Raw genomic sequence first — 21,442 nt, forward strand, 5'->3', positions numbered from 1 at the left:
GCATGTTACACTTGAGTCCTGTCCCTATTATGCTGCAAGTAACATGTCCTGCCTCACATGAGAACCTGAGAAAAGGGGCTGCATAGACCCCACAGGTTAAACAATGTACTGGTGCTGTCAAAGAGAGAGGTGTCTGTCTGTCCTCAAAAAAGGAGGGATGCAATCTAGCTGAGGAAGGTAAGATGGAAGAGCTGATATAGATGTAGGGCATGTTTTAGTACCAAGTGCTGTCTTCATGGCTACACTAAATCTATCCTGCCTGTCTTCTTATCCAATTCTTCTTGATTCTATCATCTGTCTTTTGTTGCTCTGCTCTGATAAGACTTTGCAGTCTTCTCTGCTCCCAAAGGCACACCATGGCAGTGCCTGAGGGCAACTGATGGCTGCAGGGTTGTTGTAGTGGGTCTCGACAAGTGGATTTAGCATGTGGGGCTATGAGAAGGAGGAAAACCACAATTTTGCAATATCTCAAATGGAAAAATTAATAAGGGGAAATGGCTTGTGTGTTGTGGGTAATCGTTGGAAATCATCAGGTCAGTCTTCGCTATTTGGGAGTTTACTATCCCAACCTGAATACCTTGGGGATTTGGTGATCTGATTACTATTTGAATGAAGAGTTATAGGGAGATAGTGTCTCAGGGATTCAGCTGGAGCTGAAGGAAAAAAAAAAACATTTTCAGATGATGAAACAATAAAACAGACAAAAAGAAGGAATACTTTGGCAGTTTGGAATTTCTGTGCTAAATTCAACAAGTGGAAAGCATGGGGACTAGATGGATCTGACTGTCAGGAGTAGTCTTACAGTGGTTGAGTAGGGGTAGGTATTATTTTAGAGTTAAATGAAAGAAATGTAAGATAACAGGGAGAAATGCAATTATTACTCATATTCTTCCACTTGCTGGAGCAGTTATCTCCTACAGTGCAGACTCCTTTGTTTTTCTTTTTTTTTTCTTGCTAAGTAGGGGCAACCTTATTAAATGCTTCCTGTCTAATTTTAGGTCTGGAAAAAAGATCTTTCTTTGCAGTGGGTGAAGTGAGGACCATCCATTTATTCTATACAGAATATAGTTGCAAGACCTTGCAAAATGTTTCTTCTGTAGCAGACAGCTGCTCAGTGTGCCTTTAGAAAAAATGTTGATGTTGTCATTACCTGAAACATTTTCACTGCAGTTTGAATTTGTTGCTGTGGTGAGTTGACCCTGGCTGGATGCCACGTGCCCACCAAAGCCACTCTATCACTCCCCTCCTCAGCTGGATGGGGGAGAGAAAATAAAATGAAAGGCTTTTGGGTTCAGATAAGGACAGGGAGATCACCCACCAATTACCAGGCAGAGCAGACTCAACTTGGGGAAAATTAATTTATTACCAATCAAAACGGAGTAGGGTAATGAGAAATAAAAACTAAATCTTAGAACACCTTCCCCTCTGCCTCTTCTTCCCAGGCTCAACTCCACTACCAAATTCTCTGCTTCCTCCCCTCCAGTGGAACAGAGGACGGGGAAAGGGGGTTGTGGTCAGTTCATCACACATTGTCTCTGCCGCTCCTTCCTCCTCAGGGTAAGGACTTCTCACACTCTTCCCCTGCTCCAGTGTGGGGTCCTTCCCATGGGAGACAGTTTTCCACAAACTCCAACGTGGGTCCTTCCCATGGGCTGCAGTTCTTCATGAACTATTCCGGTGTGGGTCCCTTCCATGGGACGCAGTCCTTCAGGCACAGACTGCTCCAGTGTGGGTCCCCCACGGGGTCACAAGTCCTGCCAGAAAACCTGCTCCAGCGTGGGCCTCCCTCGGGGTCACAGCCTCCTTCAGGCATCCACCTGCTCCAGCGGGGTCCTCCATGGGCTGCAGGTGGAGATCTGCTCCACCGTGGACCTCCCTGGGCTGCAGGGGGACAGCCTGCCTCACCATGGTCTTCCCCACGGGCTGCAGGGGAATCTCTGCTCTGGCACCCGGAGCATCTCCTCCTCTTCCTTCTGCACTGACCTGGGGATCTGCAGGGCTGTTTCACTCATATATTCTCACTCCTCTCTCCAGCTGCAATTGTGCATGTTCCCCGCCCCTTCTTAAATATGTTATCCCAGAGGCACTACCACTGTCTCTGATTGGCTTGGCCTTGGCCAGCCGTGGGTCCATCTTGGAGCTGGCTGGCATTGGCTTTATTGGACATAGGGGTGGCTTCCAGCAGCTTCTCACAGAAGCCACCTCTTTAGCCCCCCTGCTACCAAAACCTTGCCACACAAACCCAGTACAGTTGCATATGGCCCTCTTCTTCCATGTGATAGATTATCTCTGGCAGTTGTCAGACATGGCTTCTCTGTTCTGTACTCTCAAGGCTGAAAAGCATTGTGAGTTTTTCCTCCAGTTCATTTTCCTTCTAGGAATGAACTTTCTGACATGTTAATGATGGCACCTTCTTTTCCTTTTGTAATTTCATTTGTAACACGAAGTGTAGAGAAAAGACACACCTTGCAATTTTCTGAGTGGTTTACAATTTTTTCTTAGTTTCTGAGCCTCTAATTTTTTTCCAGTGATCATGGTCATTTTTGCTCTGTAGAGAAAATTTAAGACCCTGCAACAGACTTGCTTTTCTGAGTTACTCTTTGCAGATTGCTTGCATGTAGTCCAATTTCCTACAGAAATGTTGACCTAATTTTATTTTTCATCTGTCCCAGTTTGATTTTTTGGCAGGAACCCTCCACACATCTTGTAGATTTTTCCCACCATCTCTGGCTGAGAAGATGTTAGTTTGCTTTTGTGCTTTTCTGGGTTCAGAGTCATCTTCTCATGTAAGCAATCCAAGCTGCTGCTTGGTATCATGCTCCTCCGAGGACATGGCAGGCCAAGCTAATCTGCCCCTCCTCTTCCATCATGTTACCATGTGTCCACTGCTGCCCAGTAATTACCATTAGGTCAACTCACACCCTGCTGGATTAACGTGAATACATCTTTCCATAATCAGCTGGATGTATTGTCTGGGGGAAGTATAATTTTATGTGTAATAAATGAATTGTTCCTTTAAGTGCATACAGTCCAGCTGTTCTTCCTTACTTTATCTGACACCATTATTTGCACTCAGGGGTTGGCTGGCAGGCAGGAAACTATTGAGATTCTCACCAGATGTTTGCTCAGGCCAATAGACCTGATTTCATAGCAACAAGCAGTATTTGATTTTATTTGGATATAAGCTTTTTATGTATGTTCCTGATGCCCTAATTCTTCTTCTGTGTTTGAGCACTGAAGTCTATAAATATCAAAGGTCTCTGAATTTCTTTAGTCTGTTGTCTATTGCTTCTCAATCTATACATGACATCTTCAGTGTGCTTCTTGCCATGGTAAAGTGTACCTGGGCTATTGTATGCTTGACCTTTCTTCAGCTTGCCCTGAATCTTCAGTCTTCTGCCTGTTTCCCCCATGAAGACCAAGCAGGTCTACCTGGGAACAGGGAACCTAATGTGAAATCCATCTCAGCTAAATAATCTGTCTATAGTGGGGTTATCTCCTTCTGCACTAGTCACTGTGGACATTTTTAGTGTCTATGGGGAGAAATGGAGGCTTCAAAGGCATGAAAAATAAGCAATTTAAAAGTGTATCTTAGTATGGTGTTTGTGCTTTAGAAGTGCCTGTTTTGAGCCTGTTTCTTGCCTATCTAAAAATGAGCCTTGGTGAGTAGCTCGGACATGGATGACTAACATCAGAGGGTTGAGTCTCTTCCTGTGGTTTCCATGTTTTTCCTTCATTGCTTTTTCTTCTCCCCTCTCTCCATAAGTGGACTTTAAGCAGGCCATTTTCTCACGCTACTCCAGTTCTGAGAAGCTTGACTTCTTCAGTAAAATCATCCTTTTGTATTTTTTTGCTAGCTCGCATTGGGAAAATAAAGAAAACAGCCAAACCAAATTACCCCAGCCCCAAACAAGATCATCCAAGCAAGCCAGCAGGATGTATCACCCTGAGAGTTTGTACTGGAGAATTGCAACAGCATGGAGACATTTTTCATATGCAACACTCTGTGTGCATGCATGTGTGTATAACTCCTTCCTTTCCAGCTCTGTAGTTCTGACTGTGTTTCTGGCATGTTGCATGTGTTCGTGGCATAGAATCTGACACCAGGGATAAAGCTCCTTCTTTAAGGGGCTTGCTGCTTATCTCAGAAACAATGCCAGTGTTAAATAAAATGTTTCAAGTGTTCTCAGAGTTTGAAGAAGAAGCATTCTGCCTGTGGTATGTAATATCCTTATGATTCAGAGTTGTGCTGAGCAAGACAAGCACGAGTTAAGGTTCTGGCCTGTGGTAAAATAAAGTTGTATATCACTTGGTCTGCCAAGGTCTTTCCTAGGACAGATTGTGTGTTCCTGGCAAAACGCAGGACTGTGTTGGTGGATGTGATATGTCTGGTGCTACAATCCTTGAGTGTCGAATATTGTGATGCTGTTTGGATAAACATTTGCTATTTACCTTCTTGATGTTACAGCCTTTTTTTAATGGTAGGTCTAACTAGGCTCCTGAACGTAGGCAGTCTTTCCCCAGTACCCATTCTCAAAGACTGCACCTGTACTGCTGAGCTGGGGAGACCTCAAAGCCAGGTGTGAAAACAGAGCTGCTCTTGGATCCTGCTAGTGTGACCAGGCTGATAATTTCAGGGTAATACTTTAGGTGCTTCATCAGGCCTGAGAACACATTAAGAGGTATATTTATGTGACACGCAATGCTGGCCCCTTCACTTTCCTGTATCCCATCTGCCCTGTGGCAGTTGCATGCCCGTCTGCAGGCAAGCAGGAATTCTAGGGCCATGCCTAGTAAAAACCCCTGTCGTCTGCTGCAAGGGTAGGTGAGATTCATAAGCACCATTCAGATGGGCTCAGTAAGGAATTTGAATATTGTGTGTTTGTTCTCCAAAGCACCTCAGCTTTCAGGAGGCTCCTGTAACCTGTCTGCTCAAATAGGTGCAGAAGTTGCTGGGATCAGCCGATTGCTGTGACTGTGTTTACTGAGGTGCCTCTGTGGTAGATGCAGGATTCCGAGTTCGTTTTCATGTTAAAAAATGAATTTTGCCACTCTTGACTTGAGCCAGGACTTTGTCCTTCTGTTTTGGGTCCTGCTTCTGAATTGCTCCTTAGTCAAGTCCTCTGCATGTTACTCTTTAGCTGCATCAAGGCGCAAGACCAGCCCATAAAACATAAAGACCCACAATGGTCTTAATTTTTCATTCATCAGAGCAGGTCAAATAACACAAGGAGGTTGTAGAAAGGGCATACCCTCACAATACACCCTCGTGGTACACTGAAGTCCATCACTCTTGAACCAATGTGTTGGAGTGCTCTGGGAGGTGGAAATGCCAGAGATTACTCATCACTAAAGAGCCAGAGCAGAGCTTTAAAAAGGGAAAATCTTGGCACCAAACAAACCTCATTTCTTTCCGTTGCTTAGTATTCAGCCTTAGGACAAATTAATCTCTATTGAAATCTGCTGTACTTGCCACTAAATTTGTTGTCTCTTCTAAAAGCACCTCTTCTCCCATGAAGGAAGATGAACAAAAAGTGTATATGTATATATACAATTTTAATGCATACTAGAAAACTCTCTATTGTACATTTTATTTAGTAATTCAACATTAACCTTTACATTTGCATCTGTAATACCATAAAAGTGAACTGGGCCAGAGACACCTTTCAGGAATTTGTTCTGTCATACAGCTTTAAGAGTCAATCATCTGGTTAAAATTCAAAGTGGATGCCTAGAATAAGTAGGTGAATAAATAAATAAAAGTTCTTGAAATGAATAATATCCTCTTTATCTCTTTATCTGAAATCACCTAAAGGCTGCAAGTTCAATTTAATTCTTCTACCGTCAGTCAGTCTGAGCTTTAATAGAAAGAAGGGAGGAAAAAAGCACTCAGTAGCTGGTCTCTTGTTTTTAACTTGATAGAGAGAAGGATGCTCCCTGAATAAGACACGGTGGGAGAGATGAGTAGTTAGAGAATGTGCTTCATACCACTGAGCGAGCTATCTGTAGCTACTGCTGTTATGCAGCTGCAAAAGAAAAGGAAATGCTAGGGGCAAAAGATAAAAGAGAGTCTAAGGAAATGGATGTATTTTTCTAATCCTTTCCTTTCGTGGTGAGAATGGTTAATCCACTGCAGAATACAATAAGAATGCTAGTCCCACTTGCACTTGCTTGTGAACGGGAGTTAACTGAGGCTAAGCTGCCTGGAGCCTGTGATTTGTACAGCACCGTGGCTCAATCTGCAAGTTTACCCGCAGTCAGGAAATGGAAAGGATAGCCCAGTTGTTTGATGAAACTCAGTCTGTGTGCAGAGGTCCTTGTATGTGTAAAACCATGTCAAATGACTCAAGGAATATTGCTGGCAGGCACCATGCTAAAGTCAAGACAGAGTTGTAGCACTGTAGCATTTTGACCCTTGGAGTGTGGGTTTTCAGTTACTATTTCTGAAAATCTGGATGTTCCTTCAGAAAGTGGCTACCTTAATATTAATGTTGACTTCGTAAGCCTATCCTCAAATTTGGAGAAGAAATTTTCTTTTCCTGCCTCCTTTAATTAAAAAAAGGTAAGCAATGCTTTATTTTGGATCTTCGGAGGATTGCTTTTGGGGCAGAGGATTCTCTACTGTATTTTTTTAGATTGTCACTGTGATTGGTTGACCAGAAAAGCAGAGGAAGCCCAGATAACGTGGGCTTTTAGTACAGTATCTTACCTTACCTAGTGACAGTGCCAAAGAAATATGGCCAAATCGGAATAGTCAGATCATGTCTGATCTCCTGAAGAACATGAGGCAGAAAAATCTTTCCTAATATTTCTTACCACAAGCCCAGTGATCTTAGTTGGAGTGAAGTCTACACAACTGGAGCCCATTTTGACATGAAGACTGGAGGATGCCTGCTTCCGTCTCTTTTCCCCTGATATGCTTTATTCACTGGCAGCTTGAGCTGTCATTGGTAGAAACTGGCCCTCCTGTTGGCATAAATGCAAAGGACTGATTCATCTGCCTTTACACATACCAGTTGGATTAGATACTTGATGAGGTCTGAATTTCAGTTTTTAAGTTTCCTTTTGCTAGCTGTACATTGGTTTGGTTGTGTAGTTGAGTACAAACATAGTAAGAATTAATCAGCTGCCTCAGGCTTTGGATACTGCTCAAACAGCCCTTTCCAATCACCTTTGTAAATTGTTCTATGGTCCAGGTCTGATATGGCTGCTGTATCTCTGTGGTCAAAGGTACTGCCCATTCAAGAAACTTTAATATTCAGTGCGAGCACATATAGTTTATCTTCCCAGTCACACTAAGCCATCCATCATAGCTGTGCCATACTACACATCACTAGGTTGTGAACCTTTCTAATCTGAACATGGACCTGCCTCTGATTTGTAAATCCAGTTACTCAAAATCAAATCAAATGCAGAACCTTTACTCAAGTGATATCGTTTTCCCATTAAGGAACTAAATTTGGATATTACAAACATTTAAGTTTTTCAGCTCTGTTATCTAACTCCTTAGCCTGCAATCAACCCTTATTTTATTAAGCCAGAATTTCTTTCAGATGAAATTTATTTGAAATTCTGTTCAAAACACTGCCTGCTATTTATTTCTCTGTGATCTAGTTGTAAAGCAGAGTAGTTATTTCTCAAAGTGTATTTTTTTTTTCTGAAGAACCAAACTTGCTCAAAGTTGGAGAAAAGGAGCTTACATATGCTTTGACTATGTGTGAGTGGATTGTGGGTAATAAACTAATTATATGGCAGTGGTGTTTGTGGTATTAAGCAGAGTATGTATGAAGCGAACCTATGTCTGAGACTTAGTGCGGAGCTGCATGGAAATCTGGTTACATTACAGCCGTGCCATTTGTTAGCCAGAAAGACTCAAAACAATCGTTAAATTGAAAATTTGGCTTTCAAGAAGAGCCACTTCACTATCTTTAATGTTTAACTAATGAGCAGATTGATTTCTAACGTCTCAAAATTTAGACCTTGTTCTGGACATAGAAGTTGTAAATTAGGAGCACTTTCCTTTTCTTTCCTACACAGAAGAGAGATGTAATCCACACCATAAAAACGAATCACAGCGTGACCTTGAGTATAGAGTCACTACTGTTGCGCTTTAACCCCTGCCAGCAACTAAGCACCACACAGCCGCTCACTCACTCCCCCCGCAAGTGGTATGGGGGAGAGAATAGGAACAGTAGAAGTGAGAAAACTGGTAGGTTGAGGTAAAGACAGTTTAATAGGTAAAGCAAAAGCCACGTGCACAAGCAAAACAAAACAAGGAATTCATTCACCACTTCCCATCGGCAGGCAGGTGTTCAGCCATCTCCAGGAAAGCAGGGCTCCATCATGCATAACAGTTACTTAAGAAGACAAATGCCATCACTCCAGACATCCCCCCTTCCTCCTTCTTCCCCCAGCTTTATATACTGAGCATGACATCATATGGTCTGGAATATCCCTTGGGTCAGTGGGGGTCAGCTGTCCCGGCTGTGTCCCCTCCCAACATTTTGTGCACCCGCAGCGTACTCACTGGTGGGGTGGGGTGAGAAGCAGAAAAGGCCTTGACTCTGTGTGAGCACTGCTCACCAACAGCTAAAACATCCCTGTCTTACCAACATTGTTTTTAGCACAAGTCTAAAACATAGCCCCATACTAGCTACTGTGAAGAACATTAACTCTAGCCCAGCCAAAACTAGTACAACTACCTACCACATCATAGTCATGTTAACTAATCTAATTTGTCTCTCATTCTGTTTAATGTTAGGAATTTGCATGTCCTCAATCACCTGCTTCTTGTTGGGCTGAAAAAGCCAGGGGGACCACCAGCTTTGTCATATGGCAGCCGAAGTGAATGTGTTGACAGCTGAAATCAGGAAGCACAAAAAAGTTTGAAAAGGTTTTGGAAGAGCTAACCTGCTTTTAAGTCTCAGGAGCTCAGTCTGGGTTAAATGTGAGTGGAGGAGATTGCCTTATTAGCCTTCCCTGGTAGCGAGACTGATTGGTAATTGTGCAGGACAATCCATTTCTGTTTAATCTGAGCTGATTTTAATACTTTATTTAGCAGCAGTCCTTCCTTTTCTTCCTCAAAGTTTATACTTTCTCTCTTTCAGCTGTACAGCTCCATGGACTTTGGAAGAAAATGGCAGCTCATGCACGAGCGGGTCACTCCAAACAGGTTTTACTGGTGAGTTATGCCCTCAGGCTTTGCTTGCTTTGGGAAGGTCATGGAGGGGAGAAGGGCATCTAACCTGAAGGGACTGGTTGCTTTACCTGAACATTAAGTATACCCTTGGTTTTGGTCATCATCAATGTTATACACTCAGTCCATAGTACATATCTTGTAGTGCTATAGTCTCCATGTTTGTACCACTTTCTTGCCTGATAACAGTGGTGTCTTGTACAGATGAGTACAAGTCTTCTGATATTTGCAGAACTTCTGCTTCTTTGTTATATACCTACTTACAATAACACAGAGAAACTGCCCAATGCTTCAGTGACAAAGCTATGATCATTAGACCTATTTTTTCAACCCTTCTGAGAGCTGCTTTAGCCTACAACACAGTCTTTGTGCAGAGCCAGCCACTCTGACCAGTCTCCTTATGCAACCACTGGGAGAAAGGATGATTCAGACTCTGCTTTGAATCACTCTCTGAGGAGCCAGTTTCTTTCTACTGACTGGTGAGAGCCCAGGATCTGCAAACAGTCTGCTAAAAATCTGCTTTGTGACTGTCTTCCTTTCCATTTCCCAAACGTCACCCTCCAAAACTGGGAGAGTGTCTTAAAAGCAGATGATTAAACAAATTTAGTTCCTATCTCGAGGCTCCTCCATTTCAGGTGCCACTTCTCCAAATTTCTTTCCACCATGTGAAGGCCCAGGAACTGACTTTAGAGAGAAAGAGAAAACCCAGCAATATTCTTCTGTAGTTTGATCTAGGATTTGGGGCTTGAATCGGATTCTTAACGCTGTACTTAACTACGTGCCAGATGATGGGGTGTGTGTGAATGTGTAGAAGTGCTGATTTACATAATCTGTGAATAGTTAAAAGAAGTGTCTGGTCCTTAAGGCCCCCAAAGATCGTAATATTAAGGAAACAGAGGCTGTTATTTTGAATGGTTAAAAATAAAAAGGACTTGCATGACTTAAGAATTGACTCCCAATTGCAAAGCATGATTTATATATCTTAGACTCAAATTCTCATAGAAATTCTTGCACATCATTAAAAGTACCTGGAATCCAGGCCCAAAATATCTATAGATTGGATTTGCAATATTTCCACACCTTGCAGTGGAGATAGACACCTCACAGGATTTTCAAATTGTCTAGGTCCTACTGCATATCTGTCTAAACAGCTTTTAGGCTCCCACATTTAAAATATGGCTTTATGGCATTATGTCTGGAGATTTCCCTTAGTGTACCTGTGGATTTTGGACAGTGTAAGAAGGATTTTGAACATTGAGGAAAAGAAGTTGTAAGGCTCTTAAGTTACATAGACCTGCAAAATGTATTGAAGATCTAGAACCTTGATTGACCATGTTACTGTTTCACATTTCCATGGTGAAAGAAAGGGGGTTATGTTCTCCTGGTTCTGGTGGCAGGTGGTTGATTGACCTAACTATCCGAAATCCTTTGATTTCACTGTTCATGCTAGGTGCACATGACAAAGGTGAGTGTGGATCCTCTCCAGGTGAATCCTCTGTGGAGTAGAATAGTTGGTCCTATGGGATATTTGTACCCTATCCTTTAAATAGCACAGCTGAGCTTATGGGAGAGGCTTTCTTGGAGGATAAAGTGGAAGGGCTGAGCTGACCTGGGAATAAAGTGGAATCTCTTTCTAAAGGAGAGGCTGTGTTTTTTGGTTTATTTTCTACTTTTATATAATAATGGTTAATGGAAATTGCCTATTTGTCCATTTGACACCCAAACCTGTTTATTGTTTTCCACAATCTGCCTCATTTTTCATACAGTCTTTTGGCTGCATAGTTTGAATGTTGTTTTTTAGCACTTGCATTATATAATGCCTCTGTTTCAAGTGTCTCTTTCTCTTAGAAAATGTAGAAGTCTTCTACAGTTAAAACCCATACGGCATAGACCTAGAAATCTTTATTCCACTCAGAAACAGTAGAATGCCATTGACAATAAACTTTCCAAGAGAGTGAATTAGTTTTTTTCCCAGAGTGAGAGAGATTTGAACCAATTCGTAGTGCAGGGGTCAGAGGTGTTGAAGTTTTGGAATGTAATAACTCCCCTTTAGCTGTCTGATTTCTTTCTTCTTCCTTTCTTTCTTTTTAAAGCTGCAAATTGTGATGGCTTACAAGCTCTGTTTTGTAAGATGTGTACAGAAAAAGAAATGCAAGGAGAACACGTTAGCCTCGGGAATTTGGTGATTTCTTTTTATTAGGCTATGAAAGAGGGAGAAAGTGGGTATAGCTATAAGTTTCAAAGGGACATGAGCCACTAGTCTGTGGAGTTCATCAGCCTATCAAATAGTATATTATTGAACATCTTAATTAAAAATTCCAGGAAAGGTGAAATAATAATGATAGTGAGATGCCAAAACCAGAGGTAAGCTGCTTGTTTGTGCTGCTCTGCATTGTTTATTAGTAGGGGCTCAGGTAAGCAACCTTCACCAAATGGGACAGACTTCATCTGATTTGAATGCAGCTGGCTTTATCTGGGGCAGCCTTTGTTGAGTGTTTTTGCCTTCAAAGCATGACTTTCATCTCTCAGGTTGCTGTGAATGGGCTTGTGAAGACTATAATCTTCACCTGGTTCATGTGATCAGTCAGCCTGACAGGGAGAGGTCTTATTTTTCTCTTTGAGACCTTTCCAAATAATTATACCTTCCCTGAGAGAGCTCAGATATAGAGACTTTAAGGCCAGGAGAAAATTACGATTGCATCAGAACTTGTGAGGTTGGGATGTGAATTTTCACTCAGCAGAGTAAGCAAGACCTCTCTGTTAGTCGTGGACACACAAGTCACTCCATGCATTTTGCTGTAGCTCTGGCAAGGCAGCATCTGTGATGGCTCCCCGCTGGTCAAAACCAAAGTCCTAAGCTCCAATCCTGATCTGTGGCTTTGTATCCTGGCTCTTGCCTTCAACTTCTTTTCTTAGTCCCAGATGTTGGTGCTAATTACTGGGTTGTAGTTTTGTGTTCTCATCCCATATGGATGTCACATGTCCCACCGTTTATGGGACATCTCTCATCAGTTCCTGCAGCCAGCTCAAAGTTTGTGCATGAGCTGAGATTCATCTCTGGGCCACTCATAGTTATAAAAACTAGGATTTGAGATCTCTACTTCTGTAGTAGTGATTCATTTGTTAGCTACACCCACTGATGACAGTGGCAGAGCTTGAACAGAATGTGTTACTTGATGTGAGTACAGGCATCCAAATTTGGCTCCCACGTGCTTTGGCCTCAGAGATTTTAATAACTTAGGATGCTGTAAGGTTGGAAATAGGAGATTACGCTAACATGATACAGAAATTCCCAGATCACTCATCACTCTGAAATTACTCAAGATAACTGGAACCAGCATGAGTGCAAAGTTTGTTAAAAACCTACTCAATGTTCTTTTCTTTTAAAACACATTCTGCAGCACTCTGCACCCTGTTCATTTTCTCGCACTGTAACTTAGACACCTGTGCTGTCATGTGGAAGATTATAAAAAATACAGTCCATATTTTGTACTGTAGAAATGTTGGGGAAGTTTCCTCGTCTGTAAAACACATGGTGTGTTCTGTGCTGACTAAATACTGTCTCTGTTCAGATAAGAACTCAAAGGACTTGAATTGTCCTTAAGTTGCTCTACTGCCTCTGCCTTGTCCTGTGGTGGGACAACAGGACTAAGCAGGTGGGCAGGAGAGGTTAATGGAGCATTTACCAAGCCTTTTTCAGCACTTTGCTGGGCCACAGCTTTTCCATGTCATCTTGGGTGACTCAAGCTGACTTTGCCTTGTTACCCCCTAGGTAAGACTGGGATGGCAGAGCATTTCTTTCCCCTGTTGCGTGTAGTGGGTGAAGTACTCAAATACTGTGACATCAGGTGCTACAGCAGTGGATTAAGTGCACTGAAGGGCACTAGAGAGTTAAAAGATGCTTAAGTGACATATGAAGTCCTTTTATAATCTCATGGCTTAATTCTTTAAAATGTGGAGTTCCACAAGGTGACCTGTGTTTTCTGGCTAATCAGCTAAATGGCTGTGAATATCATCCCCTGTCCATCTGTCTTTGGAGGCCCTGCCTATGTTTGCTGAGCAGACACAGGGATTGCCATCCTGTGTAGAGGACAGAGCTATATTACTTGGGACACCCACCCCCTTTCTTAGAGGGTCTCCCCAGGCTGCTCTTTGCTGGAGGACTCATTCACCTTTCCTGCCTCCCGTCATCACTGGGGAGTATGAAGTAGTGCATGTGGGACCATTTTCCATCTTTTTTGCCTGGTACATCTACACATTTACCCTTCTCTCTCTCTTTTTTTTTTTTTTTTTTTTTTTTAACATGCTCTCTGGTACTTTGGGTGATTCTGTCAAAGCCTGGGAAGTGGGGAAAACCCATTTGTGTGGAAGAGAGGGAGAAATCTTCACAGCATTTCTGATGGCTATGGGGATATTTGGAGCACTGAAGTCCCTGCCCAGGATGAGCCTAGTCACTAAAAGACACTGAACTACACACTAGTGATGAAAGCTGGTCAGAAAACACCAACAAGACAGGAGGGGAGAGACAGTAGGAGGTGGAAAATAGGATGTGCACTAGCCTGGCCTCAAGGAGCAGTATTTGTATCCATAAATAGGAAAAATGTGGTGTAACAAGCAGTTCTCAAATATACTGCTGATTGCCTCACTGAGACTCCCCAGAATTTTATTTTTTCTCTTTCTGTGATAACCAACCAGATTTCTGGTTGTTTCGGTATCCATGAATGCCAGCCACAATAATTTTGAACTCCAGGAGAATTCCAGGAGAAGGGAACAGGCTTTTCTTTCACTGGGAGAAGGGGAGAGGCTATGCATCCACTTAGGCTATGCTTTCGAGTTACCAGTTTTCTGTCACAGTTGTTTGAAGCATGAGGCAGCAAAATTTCATCTCTCAAGGGCAAGGTTTTCAGTCCTTTCTGTCATGATTTTGGATAGGAACAGTGATAATACTTAGCCAGTATATTTCTATTTATTTGCAGCTTGAGTTTCATGAAGACTATAGTGGAGGTCGGTTTGGATATCTGAGAGTAATATAGCAGAAGATAAAGGATTTACCTCAGTGTTACAAAAAGTTATGATCTGGGTTTGGATCTGCGGTTGGGCAGAGGTTTACGTCCATTTTTACTTCCTCATCTCTGTGACAGCACTGATATTTCCTAATCCCAGTGCTAATTTGGGTCCACACAGACTGTTTCAGCAGCAGTTCCAGAAGTGACCTTTGGATACAGCTAAGGTTACCTTTACTTGACTAGTTTGCCAGTAATGAAATGGTTAGTCAAATATGTGCCTGTCTCTCCTGTAAATCCCATTAATCATTAATTACCAGATGGTGTCATTGCATAGTGCTGGGGAAACATGGCTTGATTTTTTACAGCCAAGTTTAGTGTTAAGAAAACATAGTCTTGTAAATGTCAAATTGACTATTAAGTAATCCTGCATTAGAATTTTTCAGAATTAAAACCATACCGTACATGAAGCTGTGGATAAAAAGAATAATTCCAGTTTGGCAACCATGGATAACACCACCTATAGTGTCATCGAGGCATATACCCAGTGGCTATTCACATAGACTGCACATGAAGAACTGAACAGGGACCTATTACTGGAGAATCCTGTGGGCTAATGACTCGTTTGCCTGTGATAAGGGACTTGCTTTCCATGCCCTGTGGGTGAGAACACCTGGGAAAGGTTTTTTTCCCAGAGGGTAATGCTAACATAAATCTGGAATGTGTTACTCAAGCCACCAGCACCATTAACTACTAGGCTGAGGACAAAATTTTCAAACTCTAGCCTCAAGCTCTGTAATAAGGGTTCAGGAGAGATGAGACCTTAAAAGGTCTAGGCATATATTGAAAGATTTCTTTGCAAGGTCACATTAGTTAATTAAAGATCACAACACCATGGTGATAATAAGACCAATTTTATTTTCCTTTTCACTTAAAAGATGGGCAAGTGGGGGAAATGTGTGGTTAGGGATTTTATTTTCATTTTGTTTGCCTACAATTAATGCAGTTGGCACTATAGATATTCAATGTTTCCAAACATTACATCATAGCTGACTAGCTTGTGATTATACAGTAACTCAGTGGCAGAGATAGAAATGCAAAATGGATATAGAGTTGGATACTTTTTATTGGCAGAAATAGTGTTTATTTTTGTTGAAAAAGTTTCAAGTCAATAAAGATATTCTAGAATTCATGTCAACATTATCAAAATGTTTCTCTCAAAAAATTAAACAAAGGAACATCCTGAAAGGTTTGACATTTTTTGGATGTTTTTTAAAGTGATTTTAAAATTTGAATAAAATCTCATTTTGCAACATGTAAGCTTTTAAAATTAAAGTAGGGAAAGAGTGCATTCTGAAACAAAGTGTCTGGATAAAGCCAACATAGAGGGGTCCTGACTCCTATTCCCATCTTGATTTTTGTGATGCACAGCAGATATTGGTGCCTAATATCCAAGTTAGAAGTTCAGTATACTTATAATGTACTTCTTCATAACTGAGATCCGTAGCTTACAAGAGTGACCAACAAAGTTTGAGAAACCTTTGTAAGTTTTATATTTTGCTTTTGTCCATGAGCATATTTTTTCACAAACTTAATCCTATACTGTTTTTCAAGTACAGATTGCTAAATGTTCTTCCAGGGATGTTGTGATAGATTTCATGGATATCTAAGAGTATAAAATCCTAGATGACCCTAAGAACAGGAAAATCCTTCACTTTCTGTCTCTGGGAAAACATGCAGGACTGTTTTATAGAGGCTGCATAGACCCCACCTGTTCTGTAAGCACTAACCTGCCTACAGTTAGTGTAATGCTCAGACTACCATTCCCATTTCTGAGCACAGTCCATGTTCTTTTAAACTAAGTTATGAGCAATTAACACAAATAGTTGGATCTGGGAAAGCATCTTTGTAGAAGGTGGGAAAAAACCCTAGTACACTACTGGAGGAGTATTACAGAACATTGTTTAGTTTACTTGGGACCAAAAGCCAAGTTATTTGGGGTTCTGGTATATATTTACACTTTATGCTGACTAATGACTTCATCTTACAAAGGAAATTTGATACAGCTAGTGTCTTGTACTATGAATGTAAGCTCTAAATAGTAGCTGATGCTCTGGAAGAACTACTAAAGGATGTTTGTTGCCTGACTTTGCTGTTGTGTGATGCTCCTCTTCTTACTGCCTGCTTTCGTAGGAAGATAAGTGTTTGACTTTGTAAAAAAGTCCTGTGGATGCCATGCTATCAGGCTCCCTGGGCTCAAAGCTCTTTTAGCGAGAAAAAAAGAAAAACGTACTGGCTACAAGGATTGTGTGTGATCATAAAGGGAAATAATTTAAAATACTTTAAATTCTCCTTTAAAACCCATGAACTACATAATAAATGAACCACAAGAAAAAAGCCACATGATAGCAAACTCACAATACATATACTACCTCAAATTCTGGCTGCTATCACAGCTAGAATGAGTTCTTTCAATGGGTGGTGTATACCCTCTGGAACGTCAATTTTGGAGCAAGTTGCCTTTGAGGAACCTTTCTTTCTAACCTCCTTTTGCTTGAGAAACACAGCATATCTTGCAGAAGGAAGGGTTATCCCTTGTCCACTAATGTAACTGTGGATCTCCTTACATAAATACTGTCTGGCTTTTAGAATTTGAGATTTGTTGTGATTTTAGTACAATTTGTGACGTTAGCCATATTTATGACTTTAATGTACTGTGGCTGGCAGTGATTATTTTTTTTAAGACTGGAAAAGTAAGAGCTAAAATATTTCTGTTCATTGGTTTTAAATTTAATGCTTACCACTAAATGTCACATATTGTACTGCAGTTAGGGCTTTCAGCCATCAAAGAGCCTTTTGCTTTGGTCTCTCATCTGTCAGGTTTCTTTATGTCTCAGGGGCAGTCTCTTCTCTTATTTCATCCATTGCTAATCTTGGATCACTATGTAATCCCCTCCACTCTCTCGTGACTAAGTGTCTTCAGACTGGAGCAGACCAGATAAACCAGTAGTAAGAAAGATCTAAGGAGGAAATTGTTGAATATTTCTCTTGATTAAGATTGATCCCTGTACTGGATCCCAATGCCATGTCTGTCTGGACAGTGCACGGTGGAAGGATCTGTTTCCTTCTCATGCAACAGGGTACCAGATAAGATATCCAACCTTCATTGCTCTGTTTCACAGGCCAGTGTTGGAAGCTTAATTGCTGTGCTGCAGACTCATGCCTGGGCTGACTTCATTCTGTCTCTCCCTGATGCATGTGAACTCAAACACAAATTAATTTCAGCCTGTCAGTAACAGTCCCAGAGTAATTGTTTGTGATACTTTGTAGGAAGCAGTGATGAAAGCCAGCCCTTTAATTAATATATTGAATAATGCATCTCTCTGAGGCATATGGGGATCTCCCATACTGTCATAGCTTGGCAGAGCTAATCAAAAGCTAGGCTGCCGGGCTGACAGTAGTATTGTATTTTGCGCTCTCTGGCTAGCAAGGAATATTCTCCCACTTTTTTTTTTGTGTGGCATTTGGCTTAGGTTTTGGCCTTTGTTCTATAGCACGCTAATCTCTGTGTTTCTGGGCAAATGGGTGAATTTTCAATTTTCAGTGTGGGAAAGAACCCCTCTTGCTTTCAGGTGACTGGAAGAGAAATGTTTGGGAGTCGTTTTAAAAATCACCATTGTTCTGAGAAGTTTGGGAATGTCCTTTTCACATACTCTGATTATGGACAGAATTTTCCAACCATTTCATTCAGTGGCAAAAAACCTGCTGGCATCAGGGAGCTAGCATCTTTCTTGGACCCAGCCTCTCCTCTGCCCCAGACCTCATCCCAGATGGCCCACCTGGATTTCAAGAGACACACCTTTGTGGGGGTTCTTGCAGCTCTTGTTTCTTTACAGCAGCTGGGGCTGGAAGCATTCTTGCATTGGAGAAAGTTGCAATCTAATGTATAATTTACCCTCAGTAAGTACATCAATGCTATCAGGGACCATTTTTTGCTTGAAACTAGGTTTACAGTCATACCTCAAAGCTCCTCAGGTAGATTTTCTCAAGAAAAATCAGGAAATACCCAGATAAATTCCAGTCCATTTCTCTGAACTGACTTCAGCCTCTGAACCTTTGGAAGTTTGCCTGCCATTAAGTTGAACAAAAACAGTTGTTTTATTTAACAGAAGGAGCTGAACCCATGCTGTGCAGAAAGAACAGTCTTATCATGGCAAAACAGACAAGATGTTTCTGCATTCATTTAAACGTAAGCCATTTGTGTTGCTCAATAACATCCATTAAAGATAAGGAGGTCCCTCTTTATGCCTTCTGCCTGTTGGAAATTAACAAACTCTCTTAAAACGACAATTCATCAGCAGTTATATGAGGCAGAATTCATTCTCGGCAAGAGAAGAAATTGAAACTCCCATCCTTTCATTCCCTTGCATTCCCCTGAGCCTCCTCTGTAGAATGAGATGAGTTTAATTCTGCTATTGTTAAGCATAGTGAGCATGAAGATACATCAGAACGTAAGAGCGGGAAGGAGTATCTTATTAGCTGCACTACAGGTTCTTTTAAATAATGTTGATTCAGTAACTTGTCTCTTGCTGATCATATACAGAACAAGGACGGGAAGCCAGTAAGTGAGGCTGTTTCACTTGCATATTTGCAGTGAGCTAATTGGAATAGGAGATAGCAGTGGTTATCATAGCTCTGTAATTATCTCACAGATAATTGTCCTCCATTGGGCAGAAGGCAATAAAAATGGGATGTAGACACATTTCCATGTTTAGTGAAATATCAGAAGTTCTGCCGCTGAGTGTAAGAGAGAGAAACATACTGACCTGTGACTGCCAGCAAGGACTGAGGAAATAACAAATAATACCTGTAGACTTCAGAGCTGATTTCAGTAGATCTGGGTTTTCTCCCATAGGAGAAAATCCTGCTTTTTATTGGAAAAAATAAAGAAAAACAAACCAAAAATGCTGCCAGGTTTTTGGCCAAAGGGTACAGAAAGATTCTTAGGTTTTGCTCACAATATTTTTGGTTTTCAGGTTTTGATTGAAAAATCTTTGAGAGAAGGAGACATGTTCCATTATAATATTGATTTTAGGGGTAATCTGTAATAGTGACTCCCTAAAGCCATTTCTGGATCTGCTGTAGTTTCTCCAGAATTCTTTTTTTTTTTCTTTCTACAAATCATTAGATTTGAACAGAGTGTATTACTTTTCATTTGGCCTTGTACTTTTCTTTTCTTTTATTGCTCATCTATAACAACAGATTAAGAACCCAACAAAGAGAAGCTCTTGCTTTACCTACAGCTTGACCATACATCTTTACTTCTTGACATGTGGGTAGCACAAACTCCCATTCCAGCATCCTGCCCTGAGCATTCTTACTTGGAAAGGGTAATGCTTTGGAGACGGGAATGCTTTGGGACATCGTGAAGAACCGGGAGTGCATCTAGTGCTCAGGCCCCTGGGCAGCCTTCTCTCCTTTTTGTTTCTGCATCTGTCTAACTTGAAGCAAAGGAACCCACAAAAGCTCTGTGTTTTCTCTGGTCTCTCCTGCTACAGTGTCACTTCCACTGATGGGGACACCTGCAAGTGGCTGTGGCCATTTTATTCATCTCCTCTCTGTTCTGTCTGTGAGGATGCTTCTGTTCTGAATGCAAACCTGTCTTGTCACGAGACACGTGGTGATCTGCAGACCTCCTGTCACCGTTGCTTTTACTCATCATAGCCACACAGACTTCTTGTTTCTACAGAGAGAGCCTGTCTTTGCATATCTGTCTGCTGCCAGAATCCTTTTTGTTTCCTGCTTCTTTGTCTTTTCCTCCTATGGATGTTGGGACAAATGAACATCTCACTCTCAGCGGCCAATTGAGTATGATTTTTTGCGGGGCAAGGAGACTTGCTGACGCATTTATGCTTGCTAGTCCAGAACAGAGTAGTTTATTCTCCTCTGTCTTCCTTCCCCTTCTTCTTTCCTCTCTCTCTCTTCCTTTCCTGGCTGATGGTTAAAAATCAAAGAATGAAATAAGCCATTTGTTCTCTTCAGGTTAGCATCTGAAATGCAGAGAAACAATTATCACAAAAGGTTTGTGACAGAAATCTAGTTTTCCACATTGCCTTTCTCCAAAATGCATAAACTGAACCACAAAATTTATTTCCAGAATGTTAGATCTTATCCCAGGGTAATTCTTCACAATATCCTGCAACAGGGAATGTGGAGATTCATCCTTCCTTAAATTAATACAATGTACAATGCACATAGGCATATGGGGCTCATCAGCATATCCTATACATTTTGCTTGTGCCAAGTTTCATACTGGCATCCCCTCTTTCAACGATTTAAGTTTTATTTTTATTCATCTATTGCTGCATTCATTTATTAAATGATGGTCTTACTCTGAAGCTTTTCAGAGGCACTGTATTCTGCCTAGGACTCTCTTAATAGCTGAATCACTGAGCCTTAGCGTTTCAGGCATGTCATATTTGCAGTCAGAAAATGTTCATACAAATGAGGGCAATTAAACACACAGTGAGCTGAGAATCCTTATTTTGGTGTAAAACATTGCTTGAACGGATCATGTTTAAGATACTTTTGCTAGGAGACAAACTCAGAGGAATATTATGAGTCTTCTAAACATTCCTTTCCAGGGAGGGAAACAGTAACTCAGTGAAGTCCTTGGCTGCAGGACTGACAGGCTGAGCTGATGGCTTCTTTGAGCATGTACTTTGCTTTTCTAAAGTGGTCAGAAACAGGGCTGATTCATGTTTCCTGAAAAACCAAAGCAGTAATCTACAGCAATTCCCCATCTACATGACTTTCAAAGGAGGGTAGCCAAGCACTGACCAAACATTAATTAACTGGGCTTCATAATATAGTAGGCACTAAACTAATTTTAAACCAAATGCAGGGAAAGAGATCAAAGTCACTCAATATGTCAGTGATCAGTCTTGGAAGAGAAACAAAAACTTTGTGCTTGAGTTTCACAGATCTGCGCAAAGCATAGCTGGATAGAAAATGTCATTTCCCTGATTTATTTATTTTTTCCAAAAAGCTGAAAAAAACACTAACCACACCACCCGCATCCCTCCACCCTCCACCCCCCACCCCCCCGCAATCTGTTCTACTCCCAAATTTTCCATTGGCAAACAAAGGTTTTTGATTAAGTAGAATGAGCTATTCCTCTGGAGTGGATTCCCTCCCCCCAGTAATTTGGCTTAGATTTTGGTCACCAAAATGACATTTGTAT

General features: G+C 41.4%; 1 protein-coding gene across 1 annotated transcript in view; it reads left to right on the forward strand.

Moving 5' to 3' along the window:
• Nucleotides 1–21,442, forward strand: part of SORCS3 (sortilin related VPS10 domain containing receptor 3) — a 310,251-nt gene that overhangs the window by 192,175 nt on the left and 96,634 nt on the right. Inside the window, exon 5 of the mRNA XM_075026339.1 lies at nt 9,108–9,181. Coding sequence (XP_074882440.1) covers nt 9,108–9,181 — 74 coding nt within the window. The remainder of the gene's footprint in view (nt 1–9,107; nt 9,182–21,442) is intronic.

Source organism: Buteo buteo, chromosome 4 (genome assembly GCF_964188355.1).
Source record: "Buteo buteo chromosome 4, bButBut1.hap1.1, whole genome shotgun sequence".
In the NCBI taxonomy this organism is placed as follows: Eukaryota; Metazoa; Chordata; class Aves; order Accipitriformes; family Accipitridae; genus Buteo; species Buteo buteo.